General features: G+C 42.7%; 2 protein-coding genes across 3 annotated transcripts in view; one reads left to right on the top strand and one right to left on the bottom strand.

The window, feature by feature from the left end:
* Positions 1–12,992, top strand: part of SPMIP3 (sperm microtubule inner protein 3) — a 29,527-nt gene extending 16,535 nt beyond the window's left edge. The window contains exons 4-6 of one of the 2 annotated variants that reach the window (XM_078441328.1): positions 4,607–4,779; positions 12,545–12,626; positions 12,868–12,992. In XM_078441328.1, coding sequence (XP_078297454.1) covers positions 4,607–4,779; positions 12,545–12,626; positions 12,868–12,877 — 265 coding nt within the window. In that variant the 3' untranslated portion in view covers positions 12,878–12,992. The remainder of the gene's footprint in view (positions 1–4,606; positions 4,780–12,544; positions 12,627–12,867) is intronic. The other variant, XM_078441329.1, reaches the window with a different exon arrangement.
* A 2,537-nt stretch (positions 12,993–15,529) lies between these two features.
* The window catches only part of ADSS2 (adenylosuccinate synthase 2), a 39,853-nt gene continuing 35,232 nt past the window's right edge, over positions 15,530–20,150 (bottom strand). The window contains exon 13 of the mRNA XM_060643341.3: positions 15,530–20,118. Within this exon, the coding sequence (XP_060499324.1) occupies positions 20,066–20,118 (53 nt within the window). The 3' untranslated portion in view covers positions 15,530–20,065. The remainder of the gene's footprint in view (positions 20,119–20,150) is intronic.

Here is a 20,150-nt window from a genome sequence, read left to right as displayed (position 1 = left end):
GAGGATGTGTTTTTTTGTGCGGGAAGGAGTGTTTCTGCCCACCATTTAAGGTGCCCACTTTACAAGACCAAGAACCTATCAAGCATGGAACAAGAACAAGTAGAGGTGGGCGGGGATTCTCGGAGCTTCTCCATGACCATTCACCACAGAGCTCTGCCTGCCCATCCAGTATTTTCCCCCGTCTAGTACCGTACCCACATGGTCACATTCCTGCTCTTGCTTTTTCTTACCTGCTGGCAGAATTCCTCCATTTCTGCTAACCACCCTTTAAAGAAGGCACATTATAATCAAATTTTTACCAGAATATGGAAACACAACATATTATGATTAAGTGTAAGACTTAATCATCAAGTAAGACTACATCCTACTAAATGACTGGGTTTAAATGGTCCTAAATCTCACCCAACATTGGATATTTTTCGTATCTAGACCTGCTCATTTCATGTACTTTATAGCTTAAGAATACACCTGTTGGGGCACCTGAATGGCTCAGTTGGTAGAGCATGCAACTCTTGAATTCTGGGTTGTGACTTTGAGCCCCACACTGGTAGTAGAGATCATTAAAAAATAAAATAAAGTAAAGCAAAATTTAAAAATACACATAGTTATTACAACCTTCAGAAAACATTAATAAAAAATTTGAAATTACCCATAATGTCATCACTCAGAGATAGATAATCATGCAGAATATTCCAGATGTACACAAAATAAGATGAATGCTATTTCGAAGCCCTTTTTTCCCAGTTTACTGAGACACAGTTGACAAATAACACTATATTAGTTTAAGGTATACATCGTAATTATTTAATATATGTATATGTTGTGAGATGATTACTCCAATAAGTTTAGTTAATATCTATCACTTCATACCGTTGCACATTTTTTTTACTCATGATGAGAACTTTTAAAGTCTACCCATCTTAGGACCTTTCAAATACACAATACAATATTATTACCTATAATCACCATGCAGTACATTACACTTCTAGAATTTATTTATCTGGAAGTTTGTACATTTTGACCTCCTTCACCCATTTTCCCCATCCCCCCAAGTCTGCCTCTGGCAGCCACCAATCTGTTCTCTTTTTCTATGTGTTTGGTTTTTTTGTATTCCACATATAAGTGAGGTCATACGGTCCTTGTTTTTATCTGATCTTTTTTCACATATATATATATATATACATATATGAGAAAAACATATATATATGTGTGTATGTATACAACATCTTCTCTATCCATTCATCCATCAATGAACACTTAGATTGTTTCTATGTCTTGGCCATTGCAAATGATGCTGCAATGAACATGGAGATACAGATATCTGAGACAGGGATTTCACTTTCTTTGGATGTGTACCCAGAAGGGGAATTCCTGGTAGTCCTAACTTTTGGAGGAACCTCCATACTGTTCACAATGGCTGCACCAGTTTGCAGTCCTACAACAGCGCACAAAGATTCCCGTTTCTCCACCTCCTCGCCAACACTTCTTATCTCTTGCCTTTTTGATACTAGCCATTCTAATAGGTGGGAGGTGACAGCTCACTGTGGTTTCAGTTTGCATTTCCCTGATGGTTAGTGACGGGGAGCATTCCTCATGAGTCTGTTTGCCATCCATACGTCTTCTTCGGGAAAAAAATGTCTATTTTGATTCTCTGCCCATTTTTTAGTCAGACGGGTTTTTTTGTTTTTTTGTTTTTTTTACTATTGACTTGTATGAGTAATTTGTGTATTTTGGCCATTAACTCCTTATCAGATATATGATTGGCAAATATTTATCCTATTCCACAGGTTGCCTTTTTATTTTGTTGCTCTCCTTTGCTGTGCAAAAGCTTTTTAGTTTGATGTAGTCCCGTTTATTTGTGTTTTTGTTGCCTTTACTTTTGGTGTCAAATCCAAAAACTCATTGCTAGCTTGATGTTAAGGAATTTACTCCTTATTGTTTTCTTCTAGGAGTTTTATGGTTTCAGGTCTTACCTTCAAGTCTTTAATTTTGAGTTGCTTTTTGTGTATAAGATAATTCATCTTTTGCATGTTGCATTTTTTCCAACACCACTTACTAAAGAGACTATCCTCTCCCCATTATATATTTTGGGGATTTTTTTTTTTTTTTTTGTCTAAACCAATTGACCACATAGATGTGGGTTTATTTCTGTGTTCACTATACTGTTCTGTTGATATATGTAATATATGTGTCTTTTTTATGACAATATCATACTGCTTTAATTGCTATAGCTTTATAATATAATTTGAAACCAGGAAGCATGATGTCTTCATGTTGTTTCTCTTTCTCAAGATTGCTTTAGATATGTGGACTCTTTTGTGGGATTTTTAGGATTTTAGAATTCTTTGTTCTAGTTCTGTGAAAGAATGCCTTTGGAATTTTTATTTTATTTATTTATTTAATTTTTTATTTTTTTCAAAAGAGAGAGTAAGAGGCAGAGGGAGAGAGAGAGAATCCCAAGCCGGCTCCATGCCTGTGCAAAGCCCGACACAGGGCTCAATCCCATGAGCCCAGGATCACGACCTGAGCCGTGACTCTCAACTGACTGAGCCATCCACACACCCCTGCCTTTGGAATTTTTATAGGAATTGCATAAAATGTGTAGATGGCTTTGGATAGTATGACATTTTAACAATGTTAATTCTTCCAATCCATGGACACAGAATATCTTCCCATTTATTTGTGTTTTCTTCCATTCCTTTCATCAGTGTCTTAACGGTTTTCAATGTATAGGTCTTTAACCTCCTTGGTTAAATGTACTCCTATTTATTGTTTTTGATGCAATTGTAAATAGGATTGTTTTCTTAATTTCTCTGTCCGATAGTTTATTGTTAGTGTATAGAAATGCAATACATTTTTCTACATTGATTTCATATCCTGAAACTTCACTGAACTCCTTTATTAGTTCTAACATTTTTTTGGTGGAGTCTTTACAGTTTTCTATATATTGATCATGCTATCTGCAAATAGAGACAGTTTTACTTCTGACTTTCCTATTTGGATACCTTTTATTTCTTTTCCTTTCCTTGCTCTGGTTGGGACTTCCAATATATGTTAAATAAAAGTAGTGAGAGTGGACATCCTCGTCTTACTCCTGATCTTAGAAAAAAGCTTACAGCTTTCTAACTTGGAATATGAGATTAGCTGTGGGCTTTCATATATAGTCTTTATTATGCTGAAATATGTTCCCTTTATACGCACATTATCATTAATGGATGTTGAATTTTGTCAAATTCTTTTCCACATCTATTGAGATGATGGTATGATTATCATCTTTCAATTTTTTAATGTTTTATTCATTTTTGTGAGAGAGGGGGGGATGCAGAGAGAGATGGGGAGACAGGATCCAAAGCAGGCTCTGCACTGACAGCAGACAGCCCGATGTGGGGCTCAAATCCATGAGTTGCAAGATCACAACCCAAGTTGAAGTTGGATGCTCAACCGACTGAGCCCCCCAAGGCGCCCCTCCTTCAATTTGTTAATGTGTCATATTATGTTGATTGATTTGCAGATGTTGAACCATCCTTGTAGCCCTGGAGTAAATCCCACTTGGTCATGGTGTACGATCCTTTTAATGTGTTGTTGAATTCAGTTTGCTGATATTTTGATGCTTGAAACCTTGTTTTGTATAACAGGTTTCCTGAGATAATTCCCACACCATAGAGCTCATCCATTTAAAGTGTTCAATTCAACTGAAACCTTTGTTTAAACTTAATTATTTATTGTGTACTTTCTTCCATCTCAAAATTTATAATTCCACAGCATCACTTTTAATGGTGGTATGATATTCCTGTACATGTCTGTGTCATTTTCTAAATAATCCCTCTTTTTTCACATGAAGATTGTTTCCATTCTTTTATTATCATAAAATACTTTGGTGAACATTCTTCGAGCTATGTCTTTGGTGACACCCCTAATTTCCGGAGTTGGCTGTGACAAAGTATATGCACATTTTTAAGATATTAATACTCACCACCAAAGTGTTCTCAAGCAAGCTGCACCAGTGAGTGTAAACTCCCACACGTGTATGAAGATATTTCACCATTAAATTTTGATTCTTCTTTACTTTTACTTTCAGAGGGGACTTATCTGAGTGGAGGGACAGGAAGGTTATAACTGATTTCAGGTTCATCCAACACCAACTTGCACCATAATGGTTAGTCTGGTCAGAAGACAGTGTTGGTTCCTGGAGGGAACCAAACATCCATAGGGAAGAAAATTACGATGGGAAAGGGCATTGGGGAGATGTGGAGTACAGGAAGTAGCCAGGGCACAGGAAGTACAGTACAGGAGATAGCCAGAGTGCAGGAAGTAGAGTACAGGAAGTAGCCACACTTGAGCAGACCCAGTGGAGGTTTCAATGCAGGTCGTCTTCTGGAACCTGTGGTTGAGGAGGAGGAGGGATGCTAACATGGGGGAACAAGGGACTGGGATCCTTGAGCCACCTGCTGAAAACCCCGCTGTGCTGGCCTTGGTGCCATGGAGTCTTACCAATAGTATCTTGTAGCCTCCTGGCTGCTTCCAGAGAGTGGATTTCAGCTGATGAGAACATTGGACTGCTTTTCTTCCACTGGGTGCTCAGCAAGCTGTTTCTATTTTCATTTAGACCTCTCATAGACTTGACAATCCCACCCAAGAGAAAAAGCCAGTATCAGCCTCAATTAGACCAACAAACTCTCATTCGATACATTTGTTTTCGAAGACATTCAAGGCCCGCTGAACCATGGTATAAAGAAACCACCTACCAAAGGGACTATTCTCTGCCATTTTACAAGATTGGTAAGTCAGGTCAACTGTTCTTCCTCTCTCAGATCACACTTGGCCTCCGATGAGTCTCTTTCGTGGGCTTGTAGCCATCAGGGATGTGTCTGGGACCAGTCAAGTTGGGGACAGTGTGTGTGTGTGTGTGTGTGTGTGTGTGTGTCGAGGTGCAGGAAGAAGAATTTAGAGGCTGGCCCAAAGTCTGTTTCCCCCTCTCCTTTTTTCCAGCTCGCTATAGAATTCAAGGATAAAAATGCAGAAATGTCAGGGTGGCTCAGTTGGTTAAGCATCTGACTTTGGCTCAGGTCCTGATCACGTAGTTCATGAGTTCAGGGCTCTGCACGGATGGTACAAAGCCTGCTTGGGATTCTGTCTCTCCTTCTCTCTGCCCCTCCCCGACTTGTGCGTGCATGTGCGCTCTCTCTCAAAATAAATAAACAAACTTAATAAAACAGAAAAGAAAATGCGCAAATGTCCTTGCTAGGAAGCAGGCTCAAGTGTGACTGCTTCTTACCGAGCCTCTCGTCACTCAACAAATTCCTTGTGGTGCCTAACTATATTGAGGAAATTTTTTTCTTTTCTTCCATTTTTTTTTTAAATGTTTTATTTATCTTTGGGAGAAAGGGCATCAGTAGGGGAGGGGCAATGGGGGGGTGGACAGAGGATCTGAAGCAGACTCCACACTGACAGCAGTGAGCCCATGTGGGGCTTGAACTCATGTACTGTGAGATCATGACCTGAGCTGAAGTTGGACGTTTAACTGCCTGAACCACCCAGAGGCCCCCTTGTTCTCCCATTTTAAACGACTTTATGACAATTTGACATTTGGAGGCATGTTTCAAAAATTCTAAGTTCCCTGTACAACATGTGTGGCTATGAAGGGCCAAGCCCTCCCCCAGATGTGAGCCGGGGGTACACACGTGGATGCCAGTGTAGACATTACTTGTATTCCTGTCCTCATGGATGCCTTGAATTTTAGTGAGGGGAAGGAGTCGCTGCGTTGACAGGCTTTGTAAGTGAGTTAACCCCACTGTTTCTGGAGCTTTTACCCTGTGGCAGGCACATATTTTGTCCTCGTAACAGCACTCTTAGGTAAGTGCTATTATTTCCCCCATTTTCCAAGAAGGGGGGATCAAGTTTCTGACACAGTTAATGACCCAGATCACCAGGCAGCAGGTAGGAGGGACAGAGTTCAGACCCAGGCCATTTGAGACATAGCATTCAGGCAGAGGCCAAGCTCTGTGCTTGACCTGTAACCCATATGGCCTCTGTCACAGCTGGGTGTCACCTGCACTACTGTTTATCTAATAGTTTTCTTTAAAGTGAGTCACTTTCTTCTTGCTTGAGAAAGAGTAAGAAACCGAGTAGGAGGATGGTGGAGGGAGTGGCTGGGGGTGAGGAGGGCCCACCCTTCCTCCTGTTCTCCCCTGAGAAGAGTGGCTAGGCCAGGGATGGGGCTCAGGTCCCAGGGGAACAGCAAACACCAGCAGCCAGGAGGGTGGGAGTCAGGCCCAGGCGATTCATCTCTAGACAGTGGAGCCGTGGAGGGGTGGGGGGCGCAGTAGATGAGGCCGACAGGCCGCATGTGGGCAGGAGGCATCTGGCATAAGAGGTTCCCAGGGGTGCGAAGCTGGGTTCTGGGAGGTGGGAGATGGGTGGAGGCTGAGCAGGGCGGGAGATGAGGGAAAAGGGAGGCTGGGGGCTGAGATGAGCTCTAGGGAAGGAGGTGCCAGGAGGGAGTGTGGGACGGTAGAAGTTGGGGTCCCACAGGGGCCCCCGGGACGGTTGTATTAATGGAAGCCAGGGTGGGTATGGGTGCAGATCAGGGCTGAGGATGAGGCCTGAGGGGGGACGGGAGCCGCCAGGGGCTGAGTAGCTGGAGAGAAGAGGTGGTCAGGAGAACCAGCTAAGTGGCTCGCCCTTCCGAGAACGTTCGAGTCTGAAGTCAGCTTCCTTAGCAGGGGGTGATCCAGGTGGGCCTTGGGTTACCAAAGTGGTAATAGACAAGACCTTCTTTCCAATTCCTCTGCTTCCAGGGAATCTGGTGAGACAGAAAGATACAAAAGTATTTCTCCCCTGCTTGTTTTAGACGACGATTCTTAATTCTTTCCGCCTTATGGAACCAGGGGAGTGTTTAGCGACACAGTTGAATATTTACCAGGTTCTGTGTCCCTAACACCGTGCCGGGTGCCATGGGAGGAGGTGAGTGCCAAGCCCAGGCTCTGACCTCAGCCACGGGGCGTTCCCAATCGAATCAGGAAGGTGAAGCAACAACCAGCCTGCCAGAGAATGACTAAGAAGCAACTAGCTGAGTGGGAGCTGGAAGGTGGGGTCTAGAACATGCTAGGCCCTGATGGATGAGGTTCCAGGCAGAGGGAACAGGGGCCCCCAGGCAGGGACACCGCAGCCGGGACGTGGTGGGGGGATGGTGAGGCTCGTGGAAGGTGGGAGAGCAGGGAGGACTCCAGCCAGGAGGACTCAGGCCCCAGGGCCACTGCGGGCCCGCATGCCCTGACTCTTCAGTGTTGGGCAAGACGCTCAGCTTCTCTGAACCCGACTTCTTGGAAGTCTGTAGTTTAGCATAGCTGTTAGGATTTAAAATGTCTGTCATGGGCCCAGAACTGTGCCGAGCGACACACACATACACACACACACACACACACACGTGTATACACTCGTGGTTGCAGTGAGTCATAGCCCCCATGATGTAGCTATTATTATTTACTCCACGTGGCAGAAGAGAAAACCGAGCCTTACAGACTTTAAGAAACTCACTCCATCCGGCAGCTGGTGGGTCGTCGATCCGGGCCCTCCAGAGAATGAACGGAGGAGGCTTCACAGGAAATGGGAAGAAGACACAGGTGGTGCAGCATTTGGAGTGAGGAAGGACACCATCAAGAGAGAACTCACGAGAACTCACGAGGCATTAAAGCTCGTTGCACAGCCGCCCGCTCCGACCGCAGGATTGTTGGTGCCTCTGATGGAAATAATGGTTTTCGGCCAGAGACGTGTCAAGCTGGGATCCGTAGGCAACTGAAAATGAGGTGCTGGGAAGTCCAGCAGGCAGCATTAGACAAGGAACAGGGTTGGACAGCCCCCTACCCAGTGAGGGTTGAAGCCTGACCCATTCAAGAGATAATTCATGTCGAAATATTCACTGACCCGCTGGGCGAGTGTGTATGAGTTATCTATCGTGGAGGAACGTCTCACTCCAAAACCTAGTGGTTTATCAGATAAATGATCATGATTTTCACCTTTTAGATGGGCAGTTCTGGCTCAGGGTTTCTCTCTCAAGGAATCAGTCACCTACAGTGAGTGGGGCATCATCTGAAGGCTTGACTGGGGCCGGAGGGTCTGCCTCCAAGGTGGCTGATTCACATGGTCGTCACTCACATGCTGGCTCATGACTGGGGCCTCAGTGCCTTTCCAGGTGGGTCTGCTCACACCAGTGCCAAATGTCCCGAGGGCACAGCAGTTAGCTCCCCCTACCTAGAATGGGCAATCTGGGATGAAGGGGGAGACGGTAATGCCTTTTCTGACCCGGGGGCAGAAGCCACACACTGTCACTTCTGAATGGTCCTACTGAGGCAGCGTGCAAGGATTACATAAGGCACGGGTACCACGGGGTGAGAATTACTGGGGTCCGCTTTGGAAGCTGGCAACCAAGCTCACTCATTGACTGAGCACCCTTTATGAACCAGCCACGGTGCTGTCTGCGGGGGGTACAGTGACCTGGATAGACAGGACACCTGCTTTCATGGAGCTGACATTCTTGGGGGCCTACAGAGCGTAACCAAGCACGCTTTGTCAACATTATAGACTGCAGTGGTGCTATCAGGGAAACAGGCAGGGTGATAAGTGAACTCAAGGGAGTTTGCTTTTAATAGCACAGTCAGGGAAAACCTCTATGCAATTTTAGCTGAGCCCTGGAACACAGGAATGAGTCACGTTAGAGAGCGTTTCAGGAGAAAGGAACAAACAGTAAGTCCAAAAGCTTGAAAGCAGGAAAGGCCTAGGCTTGTTTGAGGAACAGAAAGGAACCCAGTGTAGCGGGTGTGTGGTCAGGGAGGGCGCCTGGATTCGAATCTCAAAACAAAGACCTGGAAGGGTTCGAGCGGAGGAGTGACCGATCATTTGTATTTTTAAAAGATCACTCTAGCTGCTTCTAAGACCCTGTTTGGAGAGGGACAAGAGGTAGGGCGTGCCGACCAGCGAGGAAGCTATTTGCCAGCTTAGAACGGAGATGATGGGGCTTGGACCAGCAGGGAATATGAAAAAGGATGAATGGATTCCAGAGATATTTTGGAGGTGACATCAGTTGGACTCAGTGACTTGCTGTGAGAGCGTTTTCATTCATTCATCTGTGTTCTTCCAGTAAATGATTTGAGAGCCTATTTGTATGCCAGGCAGTGTGCAAGGTTTTGGCGATACAGTGTCAAACAAAAATAGACACAACGTTTCTACATGCAGCAAGTTTCAACGGGAACCGGGATAGAAATAAGCATACCATTTCACCTGGCATAAATGCGATAGAGCAGAATTTATGTGGTGCTATAGGAGTGCTTAATGGGTTTCCCGGAGGAAATGATGAGCGAAAAGTTCACTAAGCGAGGAGTAGGGGAAGAGCTTCACAGTGAGCACAGAGTGTGCAAAGGCCCCGTGGTAGGAACACAACATGTTTGAGAAACTTAAAAAAAATGTGCTAAAGCACAGAGATCAGGAAGGGTGGAGCAGGATGTAACTAGAGATTTAAAGACAGGAACAAGGAGAGGGTATACAGGCCATTTTCAGCTCTGGCACCTCTAGCCTGAGATAAATGGCAAATCACTAAAAAGTTTTAAGGAGGGTGGAGACACCATGATTAAAAGTGCATTGTGAAAATGAGAAGGGGGGCCGGGTGGGGAGTCGGGTGAGGCAGGGATTGAATATGCTGAGTCAGGAGCACCCCTGGCCGCTGTCCCCAGCAGTGGTTAGGCTAAAGGTTCTCACCCTCAGTGACATCACTTTTCGCAAGCCAGATGCCCAGGAGATACCCATACCAATTAAATCAGGATCTCCTGGTGCAGGGGTGGGGTGGTGGGGGGGGGTGGTCCCAGGCATCAGTAATTTAAAACCTCCCCCAGATTAGTCCCCCATGAGGCCAAGTTTGGGAACCGGTGGTTTAGGCAGGTGATGACAGCTGGTAGCAGTGAAGAGAATTGGATGGATTTGCAAGGTGCTTAGGGGGCGATTATTTTGTGAACAACCATCAGGTAGGCGACAGGGGGGTCTTCAAGAGACCTAACAGAGAGAGGTCACAAATCTGAGCACTGAGAGAGACCACAGCAGGCACTGGATCGAGGGTTTGTTTAAATCAAGAAACTGTACTCCTTGAAGGAGTCTTTGGGGGAAGGGCTTCTCGGAGAATAAGATCGATATAAAGTGGTTTACGAAGACGTGGGTTTTTTGTTTTTTTGTTTCTAATCTTAACCATTTGACCCGTCTTGGTGATCAGATTTTAAGGGCCGGGCATATGCCTAGATTAGCACTGATTTGCATTTCACTGTCCGGTTCCTATTTCCTCTTTGGGCATTGTTGAAAAACGGATTAAATATAGATTGTGATAGATCACCTCTCAAGAAGTTCTTCCTCAGTAACAAATTCATTCTCAGCACATTCTCAGGGGTGCGTTTATTTTTTTAGGAAACATTGATTAAGCACGGACTCTGTGTAAGAAACAGTGTAAGACGGACAGACTCTATCCTCAGAGAACCTAGAGCCTGCGAATAGGAGACGGCCCCTCACACAAAATTTGCCCATGTATTACCCTGGCACCAAATAATTAAAAGAACTCATTCTCTGAAAATAAAATATCTGCTCTTCGTAGCGGTGTGACCCTTAGACTCCCTGACCTTCCGATTTCTCGTCTGTAAAAAGGATAATAATAGTATCTACCTAACAGAACAGAGATAACCATATAAGGAACTTAGCATTGTGCTTGTATGTAACATTAATAGGCCTTCAAAAAATATTAGCTATTATATTATCGCTCAAAGAATAAACACGTGCCATAATAAATGTTTGTAAACAAACAAACAAAAAACCCTAATGCAATGGGATTGTGTTTTATTCTGGGATCAAGTTCTAAAACCAGTGCCTCAAGTAGTTACCATGTATAATCGAAGTTATCCTTGGAAATCTCTTAAACTGTTCCAAGTGATAGTATCAAATGATACTAAATTATTACAGTAGTTGGAATAAATGGGATTCAGGAAGTTGGTTAAATTGTCTCCGTACTTCTCACATAACTCGTTTTATTTTTCGATGATGACTTTGGAAGAAGTCACCCCCACAAATCCACATGAACAAGAGTTTCACTTTATCAAATGGTAAGGAAGTCCCCCCAAATCATTTCACATGTCCTTTCCACAGTAGTCCCACCCCCAAATCTGCATAGCGTATTTCGGGCTTGATAGCATCCACTGTCTGTGGGCATGTTGACTCGGTGAAGCCCCAAAAGTTTGTTGCACGTTCTGGGAACGTTTATTGTCCAGTCGATCCAGTTGAACGAGTGAGTCATTCAGCTCCATGGCTGGTGAGGGATTCTTCACGGCTCCTAAACCGCTTAGACACAGTGTAACCCTCGAGAAGGTCAGAGTTGCTATTTTAACCCCATAAGCCTTGGGAGGTTGAATGGTTACTTAGTTCAGACAGGTACACACTATTCAATTAGATTTAAAGAATCCTCCAGGGATGGCATTTCGAGTCATACTCCTGGGTTCAATGAAATATTATCCATTCTTAATACCAAGAAATGTTTGTATCTTTCAATGCTGTCGAAGTAAGTGTGGAAGGTGTAATGGAGCAGTGAAGAGGTCAGGGACTTGGGGGCCAGGTATTCCTGGGTCAAGTCCCCTCCTATAAACTATCCTATAAACTTGGGCACGTTCATGAATCTCTTTGAGATGGTGACCCCATCAGTGGGCATCTGAGGATTACCGTGGATATTAAGGTAAGTAACACAATGCATGGCACTACACGTAAATACTGCTGCCTTACGATGCTATCGCCATAACGCCGTGCTCTTTGGTTCACCCAGTGTGGATGCGATGACTGATGCATTTATCCCCAGGCCCTCCGCGAACCCTCAGCTCCAGACAAGCAGAACTGTTAGTGATTGTAGATAAGAGGGTATAAAGTACAGGAACTCCAGTGGGGGTAAATTGAGGGATGGTACCAACTGAAGTTTGATACAAACACACAGAGTGGCCCGTTTCCAGTGTGGGGTTTATAGGGTTTGGGGGTCTACAATTAGGATGTCAAAATGCAAACGTATATGACTGATTTAATTTTATTTACATGTGGGCATAACTCAGTGAGGTGCCTCTTGATCACAGAATGAGACGCAGAAATAACCTTTTGACTAAGTCCTTTTCCCCCACATCTTTCACATATATCCCTTTCTCTTCAATCCCCCAAATTATTTTATTGCATACAATTGTGGACACTATTTGGGGGCACTTGGTTGGCTCAGTCAGTTGAGCGTCTGACTTCAGCTCAGGTCATGATCTCACAGTTTGTGAGTTTGAACCCCACATTGGGCTCTGTGCTGACAGCTCAGAGCCTGGAGCCTGTTTTGGATTCTGTGTCCCCCTCTCTCACTGCCCTTCCCCCCCCCCACCTCTTTCTTCCTCTCAAAAATGAATAAACATTAAAAAAATTAAACAAAATTGTTGTTGACACTATTTTAAAATTTAGGAGTGAACGGTCTTAAAATAAATCATTGATTTGTTTTAAATTCCAGATTGGAACAAGAAATTAGCCACAGTTTCATCGAACCCTAGACCACTCGATTCTCTGCCAGAGCTCTACTGTTGTCAAGAGAGGCAGTTGTGGGGGCGCCTGGGTGGCGCAGTCGGTTAAGTGTCCGACTTCAGCCAGGTCACGATCTCGCGGTCCGTGAGTTCGAGCCCCGCGTCAGGCTCTGGGCTGATGGCTCGGAGCCTGGAGCCTGTTTCTGATTCTGTGTCTCCCTCTCTCTCTGCCCCTCCCCCGTTCATGCTCTGTCTCTCTCTGTCCCAAAAATAAATAAAAAACGTTGAAAAAAAAAAAAAAAAAAAAAGAGAGGCAGTTGTGAACGAAAACCGCTTAAATTGTAAATAACCATGGCATTCAAACAAAACAACATTTGGAGTTCTTAGGTGACTCTTTTAGATTAAAATAATAACAGGACTCCTGTTGATTGAAGTGTGTATCTGGATGGCTACAATCCTGAAATATGTACATGCAGCAAAGTCTTTTCAGATTGAGGCGATCAACCTAAGGGCAGGGGATCAAGAGTCAAGTTTAAGGCGCACCTGGGTGGCTCAGTCGGTTGAGCATCTATCTGACTTCGGCTCAGGTCATGATCTCGCGGTCTGTGAGTTCAAGCACCGCATCAGGCTCTGGGCTGACAGCTCAGAGCCTGGAGCCTGCTTCCGATTCTGTGTCTCCCTCTCTCTCTGTCCCTCCCCCGCTCATGCTCTCTCTCTGTCAAAAATAAATAAACATTAAAAAAATTTAAAAAAAAAAGTCAAGTTTAAGACAACTTGTCATCTCTTCTCACATCAACCATCTTACATTTAATCCAAAGGTTATACAGGGGGCCAGGTAAGAATATAATCTGCTCAATAATTGCATTACTCATTATTAAGAAAAGAAAAGAAAATAAGAAAAGAAAACCTGGGGAAGTAGCCAGGGAGGTAGACTGCCAGCAACCACAGATCCTAAAGGTGTTCCGGATGCAGAAACCCAGAAGTGGCTTAGGGCTGTAGTGAGTTATGGGAATGGTAAAAAAAAAAAAAAAAAAAAAAAGGATTAATTGATTAATTGAAAGTCTGTGTATAGACAGTTAATACCCTTATCTTAACAACTGGGCATCAGTTCCCCAGGCAAAAAGCTAGCAGGTTTTTTATTTAAGAAATGAATGATCCCAAAGAAAAGAATCCTACATTCTGGCCCCTAGCATCCCCCCATCCCCCCACACCCCAGGATACAAGTGGTTCCCTACTCAACCCCCCCCCCCCCCCCCCCCCGCAAAGTGAAACCTACTAGTTAACAGGCTTCCCCCCTGGGAACACAGTTTTAGGTAGTTTTCCACTGCCTTGGTCGTAGATGTGAAGAGCCAGCCAAGGATCACCAGAGAGTTGGAAAAATAACGAAACATGAAAGACAAAGACCAAAATAAAGAGAAGAAATGATCCCAGAGGAAACACCAAGGAATTGAAAAGAAGCTAACAAAGTAACATTGTCATTCAACAAGGGATGCGTCATCCACGAACATGAAAACGCCATCTTTCCAAAGCTCTTGGACATTAAAAACGTGATTGCTAAAAATTAAACATTTGACAGGATTGGAAGAAAATTCTGAAAATCTCTACATGGAATCAAAAGACAAAGAAAATTATTGTTTCAAAGGAAGAGACACAGACTAATAAATCAGGGGGTCCACCACCTAACAAGCATCCTAGAAACAGAACAGAGAAAATTAGAGGAAATCATCAAGGAAACGTTTTCACAGAGCTAAGGACCAGGAAGCTGCTCAAACGCAAAGGTCTCAGCTGTGGCCAAGCATACAAAAACACAGAAAATAAAAATAACCAGCTTTTGGTTTCACTGATATTCTCTGTTTTCTAGTCTCTATTTTGTTACTCTTGACTCTACTCTTGATTGTTTCCTTCCTTTTACTGGCTTTGGGTTGAGTTTGCTTTCTTTTTTTAGCTCCTTAATGTGGAAAGTTAGGGTCTTGATGTGAAACTTTTCACTGCTACCAATTTCCTGTGGAGCTCTGCCCATGTTTGCTGCACGTTCTCCTCTTTGTGTTTCCTCCTTTCCTCTGGGAGTTCTTCTTTGACTCATTTGGTTGAGTGTGTGTTCTTAAATTTCCACTGTGACTTTTTCGGTTTTCCTTCTGTTACTGATTTCTAGCATCGTGCCATTGTGATCAAAGGTACTCTGTAGGATTTCAGTATTTAAAAAAAACTTTTTCTTAATGTTTATTTTTGAGAGACAAAGTGCAAACTGGGGAGGGCAGAGAGAGAGAGAGGGAGACACAGAATCCGAAGCAGGCTCCGGGCTCCGAGCTGTCAGCACAGAGCCCGACGCGGGGCTCAAACTCATAGACCCCGAGACCATGATCTGAGCCCAAGTGGGACGCTCAACTGACTGAGCCACCCAGGAGCCCCTGGTTTTCAATATTTTTAAATCTGAGACTGGTTTTGTGACCGAACACAGGGTCTGTCCTGGAGAATGTCCCATGTATGCGTGAAAAGAGCGTGTATTCTACTATTTTGGGGTGAAGGGTTCCACAGATGTCTGTTAAGTCTGGCTGGTTTATAGTGTTGATCGAGTTTTCGATCTCCTTACTGATCTTGCATCTAAATGTTCTATGAATCATTGAAAGTTGGGTATTGAAGACTCCCAACTGTTATCGTAGAACTACGTCTCCCTTCAAATCCATGAGCATTTGTTTCATATATTTGGGGGCTCTGTTGTTTGGTGAGTACATATTTAAAATTATTATATCCCTTGGTGACTTGACCCTTTTATCCATACATAAAGCCCTTTGTCTCCTGTAATAATTTTTGACTTAGTCTATTTTGTGACATTAGAATATCTTTTTCCATTCTTTCACTTTCAACCTACTTGTATTTTTGGATCTAAAGTGAGTGACCTCTAGACAGCATATATGACCTTGAGTTAGGCAAAAGACTTCTTCTTCTTCTTCTTTTTTATATTTATTTTTGAGAGAGAGAGAGAGAGAGAGAATGAGCAGGGGACGAGCAGAGAGGGAGACAGAGGTCCAAAAGGGGCTCCTCATTGTCAGCGCAGAGCCCTATGCAGGGTTCGAACTCGCGAACCATGAGATCATGACCTGAGCCAAAATTGAGTCAGATGCATAACTGACTGAGCCACCCAGGTGGCCCTAAATCACCAAACTGTATTCTTAGAACAGGTGAATTTTATGGTCTATAAATTATATCTCAGGGTGCCTGGGTGACTCAGTCAGTTAAGCGTCTGAAGTCAGCCCAGGTCATGATCTCATGGTTTGTGAGTTCAAGCCCCACATTGGGCTCTGTGCTGACAGTGCAGAGCCTGGAGCCTGCTTCGGATTCTGTGTCTCCCTCTCTCTCTGTCCCTCCACCGTTCATGCTCTGTCTCTCTTTCTCTCCCTCAAAAGTAAACAAGCATTTTAAAAAATTATACCTCAATAAAGTCATTTCAATAAAAACCATACGTATGTAGACCTTTGACAAAAATAAAACAAAATCAGACCAAGAAGCCTCTAAGGAAGACAGAATGATGCTGTGCATAAAGGTGATACAACTTACTTTCCCTCTTGGGTAGATTCTACAGAGGTGGATGCGATTCTAAGTGAAATTGTATCAGAAATTGCAAATTGACTCCCCATATTGCAGTAACTCCCCCTGCGGGCAGTACATGAAAACGCCATAGCTCTAATGTTGCATATTTAACACTCAGAGATGAGAAGTGGGATCTCATTGTGTTAACTTACGACTTCCTGTCTGTAGGCGAAAGTGAATGCCTTTTCATGTTTTTGGGCCATTTACATTTATTTTCCTGTGGATTGACTAGCACCTATTACTTGGTCCATCTTTCATTAGCTGTCGCATTCTAACTCGTGCTAGCTCCTTGTATATAAAGGATATGTATTGACATCTTTTCTCCCAGTTTGTTGTTTTCCCAGGGTTTTTTGTTTGTTTGTTTGTTTTGTTTGTTTTTTAATGAGCTTTGTCCATAAGTATTTAAAAATTTTTACTTTGGTCAAATCTGTACATACTTCTTTAGGGTTTACAAGCTTCCTACTTTTGTTTAGAAGGCTCTCCTGAAGTTATTTTCCTTTATTACTTTCATTGGTTAAAAAATTTTTTAATTTGAATTTTATTCAATCTGAAGTTCATATTTGAGATTGTATTTGTCATTTTTTAAAAATTAAAAAAAAAATTAATATTTATTTATTTTTGAAGGAGAGAGACAGACAGAGCTTGACCTGGGGAGGGGCAGAGAGAGAGGGAGACACAGAATCCGAAGCAGGCTCCAGGCTCTGAGCTGTCAGCACAGAGCCCGATGTGGGGCACGAACTCACGAGCTGTGAAATAATGACCTGAGCCGCAGTAGGACGCTTAACCAACTGAGCCACCCAGGTGCCCTTATTTATTTTTTAATTTACACCCAATATAGTGCAATAATGATTTTAGGAGTAGATTCCAGTGATTCATCCCCTATGTATGACAACCAGTGCTCATTCCAACAATTGTCTTCCTTAATGCCCCTTGCCCATTTAGCCCATGCCCCCAAAAACAACCCCTCCTTGCTGTCATTTCTTTAATGCATCCTTTTCCCAATGACATGAAATGCCATTTTTAGCCCATATCAAGCTCCTATGTGCATGTAGGTCGCATCTATTTCTGAAATGTCCAGTCCATTTTCCTTCTGTATTTGTTCATTCCCATCACAGGATCACATACTTTGACTATAGTAGTGTTATAATGTCTTTAACATCTGGTGGGGAAACACCTCTCAACACATTCTTTTTTCAAAAATATCTTAGGAATTCTTGCACATTCATTTTTCCACCAAAGCTTCAGTGCAATTTTGCCCAGTAGACAACCCCCTGGCAATTCTGACCGGAACGGCATTAAATTCACATACTCATTTGTGGAGGGCATTTGGCTCCATCAGTCAGTTAATATATAAAAAGTATATGCTAAACAGGCCGTCTCCCCGTGGAAACTTCTTGTTCTGCCGTCTAGTTACCTTCTACTGAGCTTTGAGATCTGAAGTGCACTTTTCTGTTTTAGTTTTTCCGTTTCCCCATTGGGCCCCCTTAAGCGTTTTGGCCTAATGCTTTCCTTTTAGAGGAAACATATTTTGGTTATTTGGTGGGGTCCTCCTCCAACTTCTTGCCAACCTCATCAGCCTCGCCAGCCCCTCACTCATTTTGTTCCTCCAACTTTCCAAGTGTTTCCAGCCTCCAGGCCTTTGCACGGCCCTCTGACTACTCATCCTTTTGGTCCGTTTGAATGCTATTTCTGCTAAAGGCCTTCTCTGACCCTTTCCAGACTTACATTAAGTTCTGTTTCTGTTTCACGGCACCCTGCGCTTTCCCATCGCAGCACATATCCCTCGCAAGTATGTTTATCTGACATGCTGCCCCACGACAAAATACCCAACACCTAGCAGATTCTAGCATACACACTTGTTAGTGAAGACTTATTACTGGAATATAGTTACCTGGGACTTCAAAGACTGAAATGTATCTGAAGAACAGAACCTCTCTCTTAACCAATTTAATTAGCAAACAGCTCACAGAGAGGAGAGAATCAATCAACCTAGTCAAAAAGGAGTCAATGTCTATCAACATCCATAGGAGATTGATGTTTTTTGGAGGGGAGAAAAAAAAAATCAGTGATTCAGAGAATGAGGTTTTTTTTTTTTCTTTTTTAAAGTTTATTTTTTTTTTTGGTAATCTCTACACCCAATGTGGGGCTCAAACTCATGACCCAAGAGTTACATGCTCTTCCGGCAAAGCCAGCCAGGAGCCCCCAAGACAGTTTTGTGGGTTTTTTTTTTTAAGTTTATTTATTTATTTTTAAAGTAATCTCTTTGGTAAGTGAGTTCTTCACATCTGCCTCTGGACCATTACTAAAATTATGTTTCAATAAAGCAACGCTTACAGCCAAGATGAGAATGTGAACTTAAAAACCTAATTTCAACTCAACCTAATTTGAAATTCAAGCAGGAAGATAAAGGGTTAGGAGAAATAAAAGCCCATCCAATTTCTGCTGAAAAAGATAAAAATTATTTATTGTATACGAAATATAAGTTATTTTTACATAAAAGCCATTATTGACCCATAATGGGCTTGTAAGATCATCTGTACGATCCTTTTTATTGAAACCAACAAGGCTGCCTCTCTCGTAGAACTTTCTGAACTAAGTATCAACGAAAGTATGTCTAGTGAAGACAAAAGAGGTTAATGTTCTTTTCTAAGATTCTGTTTTGATCTCTCCCCACCTCATCCCTACATTCTACAGGGAGAAAGCTGCTGCTTCTATATCCAAGTGTTGCTAGTACTTCTCCTACAGAACAAAACCACAATACACAAACCATACTAGAAATATTTGGTTCATTTTAATCAGCTATTGATGGTATAATAAAATAAATTTAAGTGGCACCTAATTTAAACATTTAAAATAGTTCATCAGAGGATAATCTACAACACACTACGTGATGCCTAATTGTCAGAACAACACCTCTTTTTTTCCCAAGAAAGAAAAAATAAAGGCACAATCAAAATTATGACCAACAATTTGAATTCATTTGGACACTTATAGATGATTTTGTAGGCAAACCGGCAGGCACAATGTTGAAAAATCAATCCACTAGGTTTAGAAATAATGGTAAGATAAAAAAAAAAAAAAACGACAGCTATACATTTCAGAGTTAATGCCTGAAATTAAAGAAAAATATCCACCAGTTAGCACAATGATCTTTTAATGACTATTTTTTTTTTTTAACATTAAGATTGTTGTCTTAGGGAACGCCCTTCTCCAAACATTTAATTAAATGTTCAATGTATTAAATAATTTACAGAGAGAAGTAAGTTTTGTGTTCTGTACAAATTAAAGGACACACGAATATAACCCCCTCCCCCCCTGCCAAAGCTCAAATTTGCAATGGTCTCAGCAGAAACTAAACAGTTCACAAGTTAAACAGAACTTACAGCATTACAAAAGTTTACAGAACCCTTCTTTTCATCCTTTTTTTCTAACAGCAAAGATTACAACGACAAATTGAATGACCAGAATGTAAAAACATTTGTGCAAAACTGCATTAATTGTTCTTACCATTTAATAGAGGTAAAACCTAACAAAGCACAACGACAGTCATGAAGAAGAACTACACTGGAAGGAATTCTCTTAGATTTCGAACATGGATCGTACTAGGACTAAACACTGAAGGAAAACGTGGCACCGTGAGCAGGAGGAAAACGTGACTCGGCGACTTTGCCAGCGAAGGCGGCGGACCCTGGACCGCGCCGAAGTTTCTCTCCACCAGCCAGCCACCTTAAATGACTGGGAACACCTGCAGGGCTTGAAACTCACTCCAATGTCTTTATTCTCGAAACTCACTCCAATGTCTTTATTCTCAAACTCACTCCAATGTCTTTATTCTTGAAATTTGCAGATCATAAATGAAGTATTTCAGAAAGTCCTCTCCCCCCCGCCCCCTCAAGGAGTGTTTCTTGTGTCACTGGAGGTCCTTAAAAGAGTTGAATCATAGATTCTCTGGATTTACCTACACCGATCCATTTAACTGGGATAGGGAAAAAAAAGAAGAATATTAAT

Source organism: Panthera onca, chromosome F1 (assembly GCF_046562875.1).
Source record: "Panthera onca isolate mPanOnc1 chromosome F1, mPanOnc1 haplotype 2, whole genome shotgun sequence".
NCBI lineage: Eukaryota > Metazoa > Chordata > Mammalia > Carnivora > Felidae > Panthera > Panthera onca.
The sequence above is the reverse complement of the archived record's forward strand: the minus strand, read 5'-3'. Positions and strand labels throughout refer to the sequence as shown.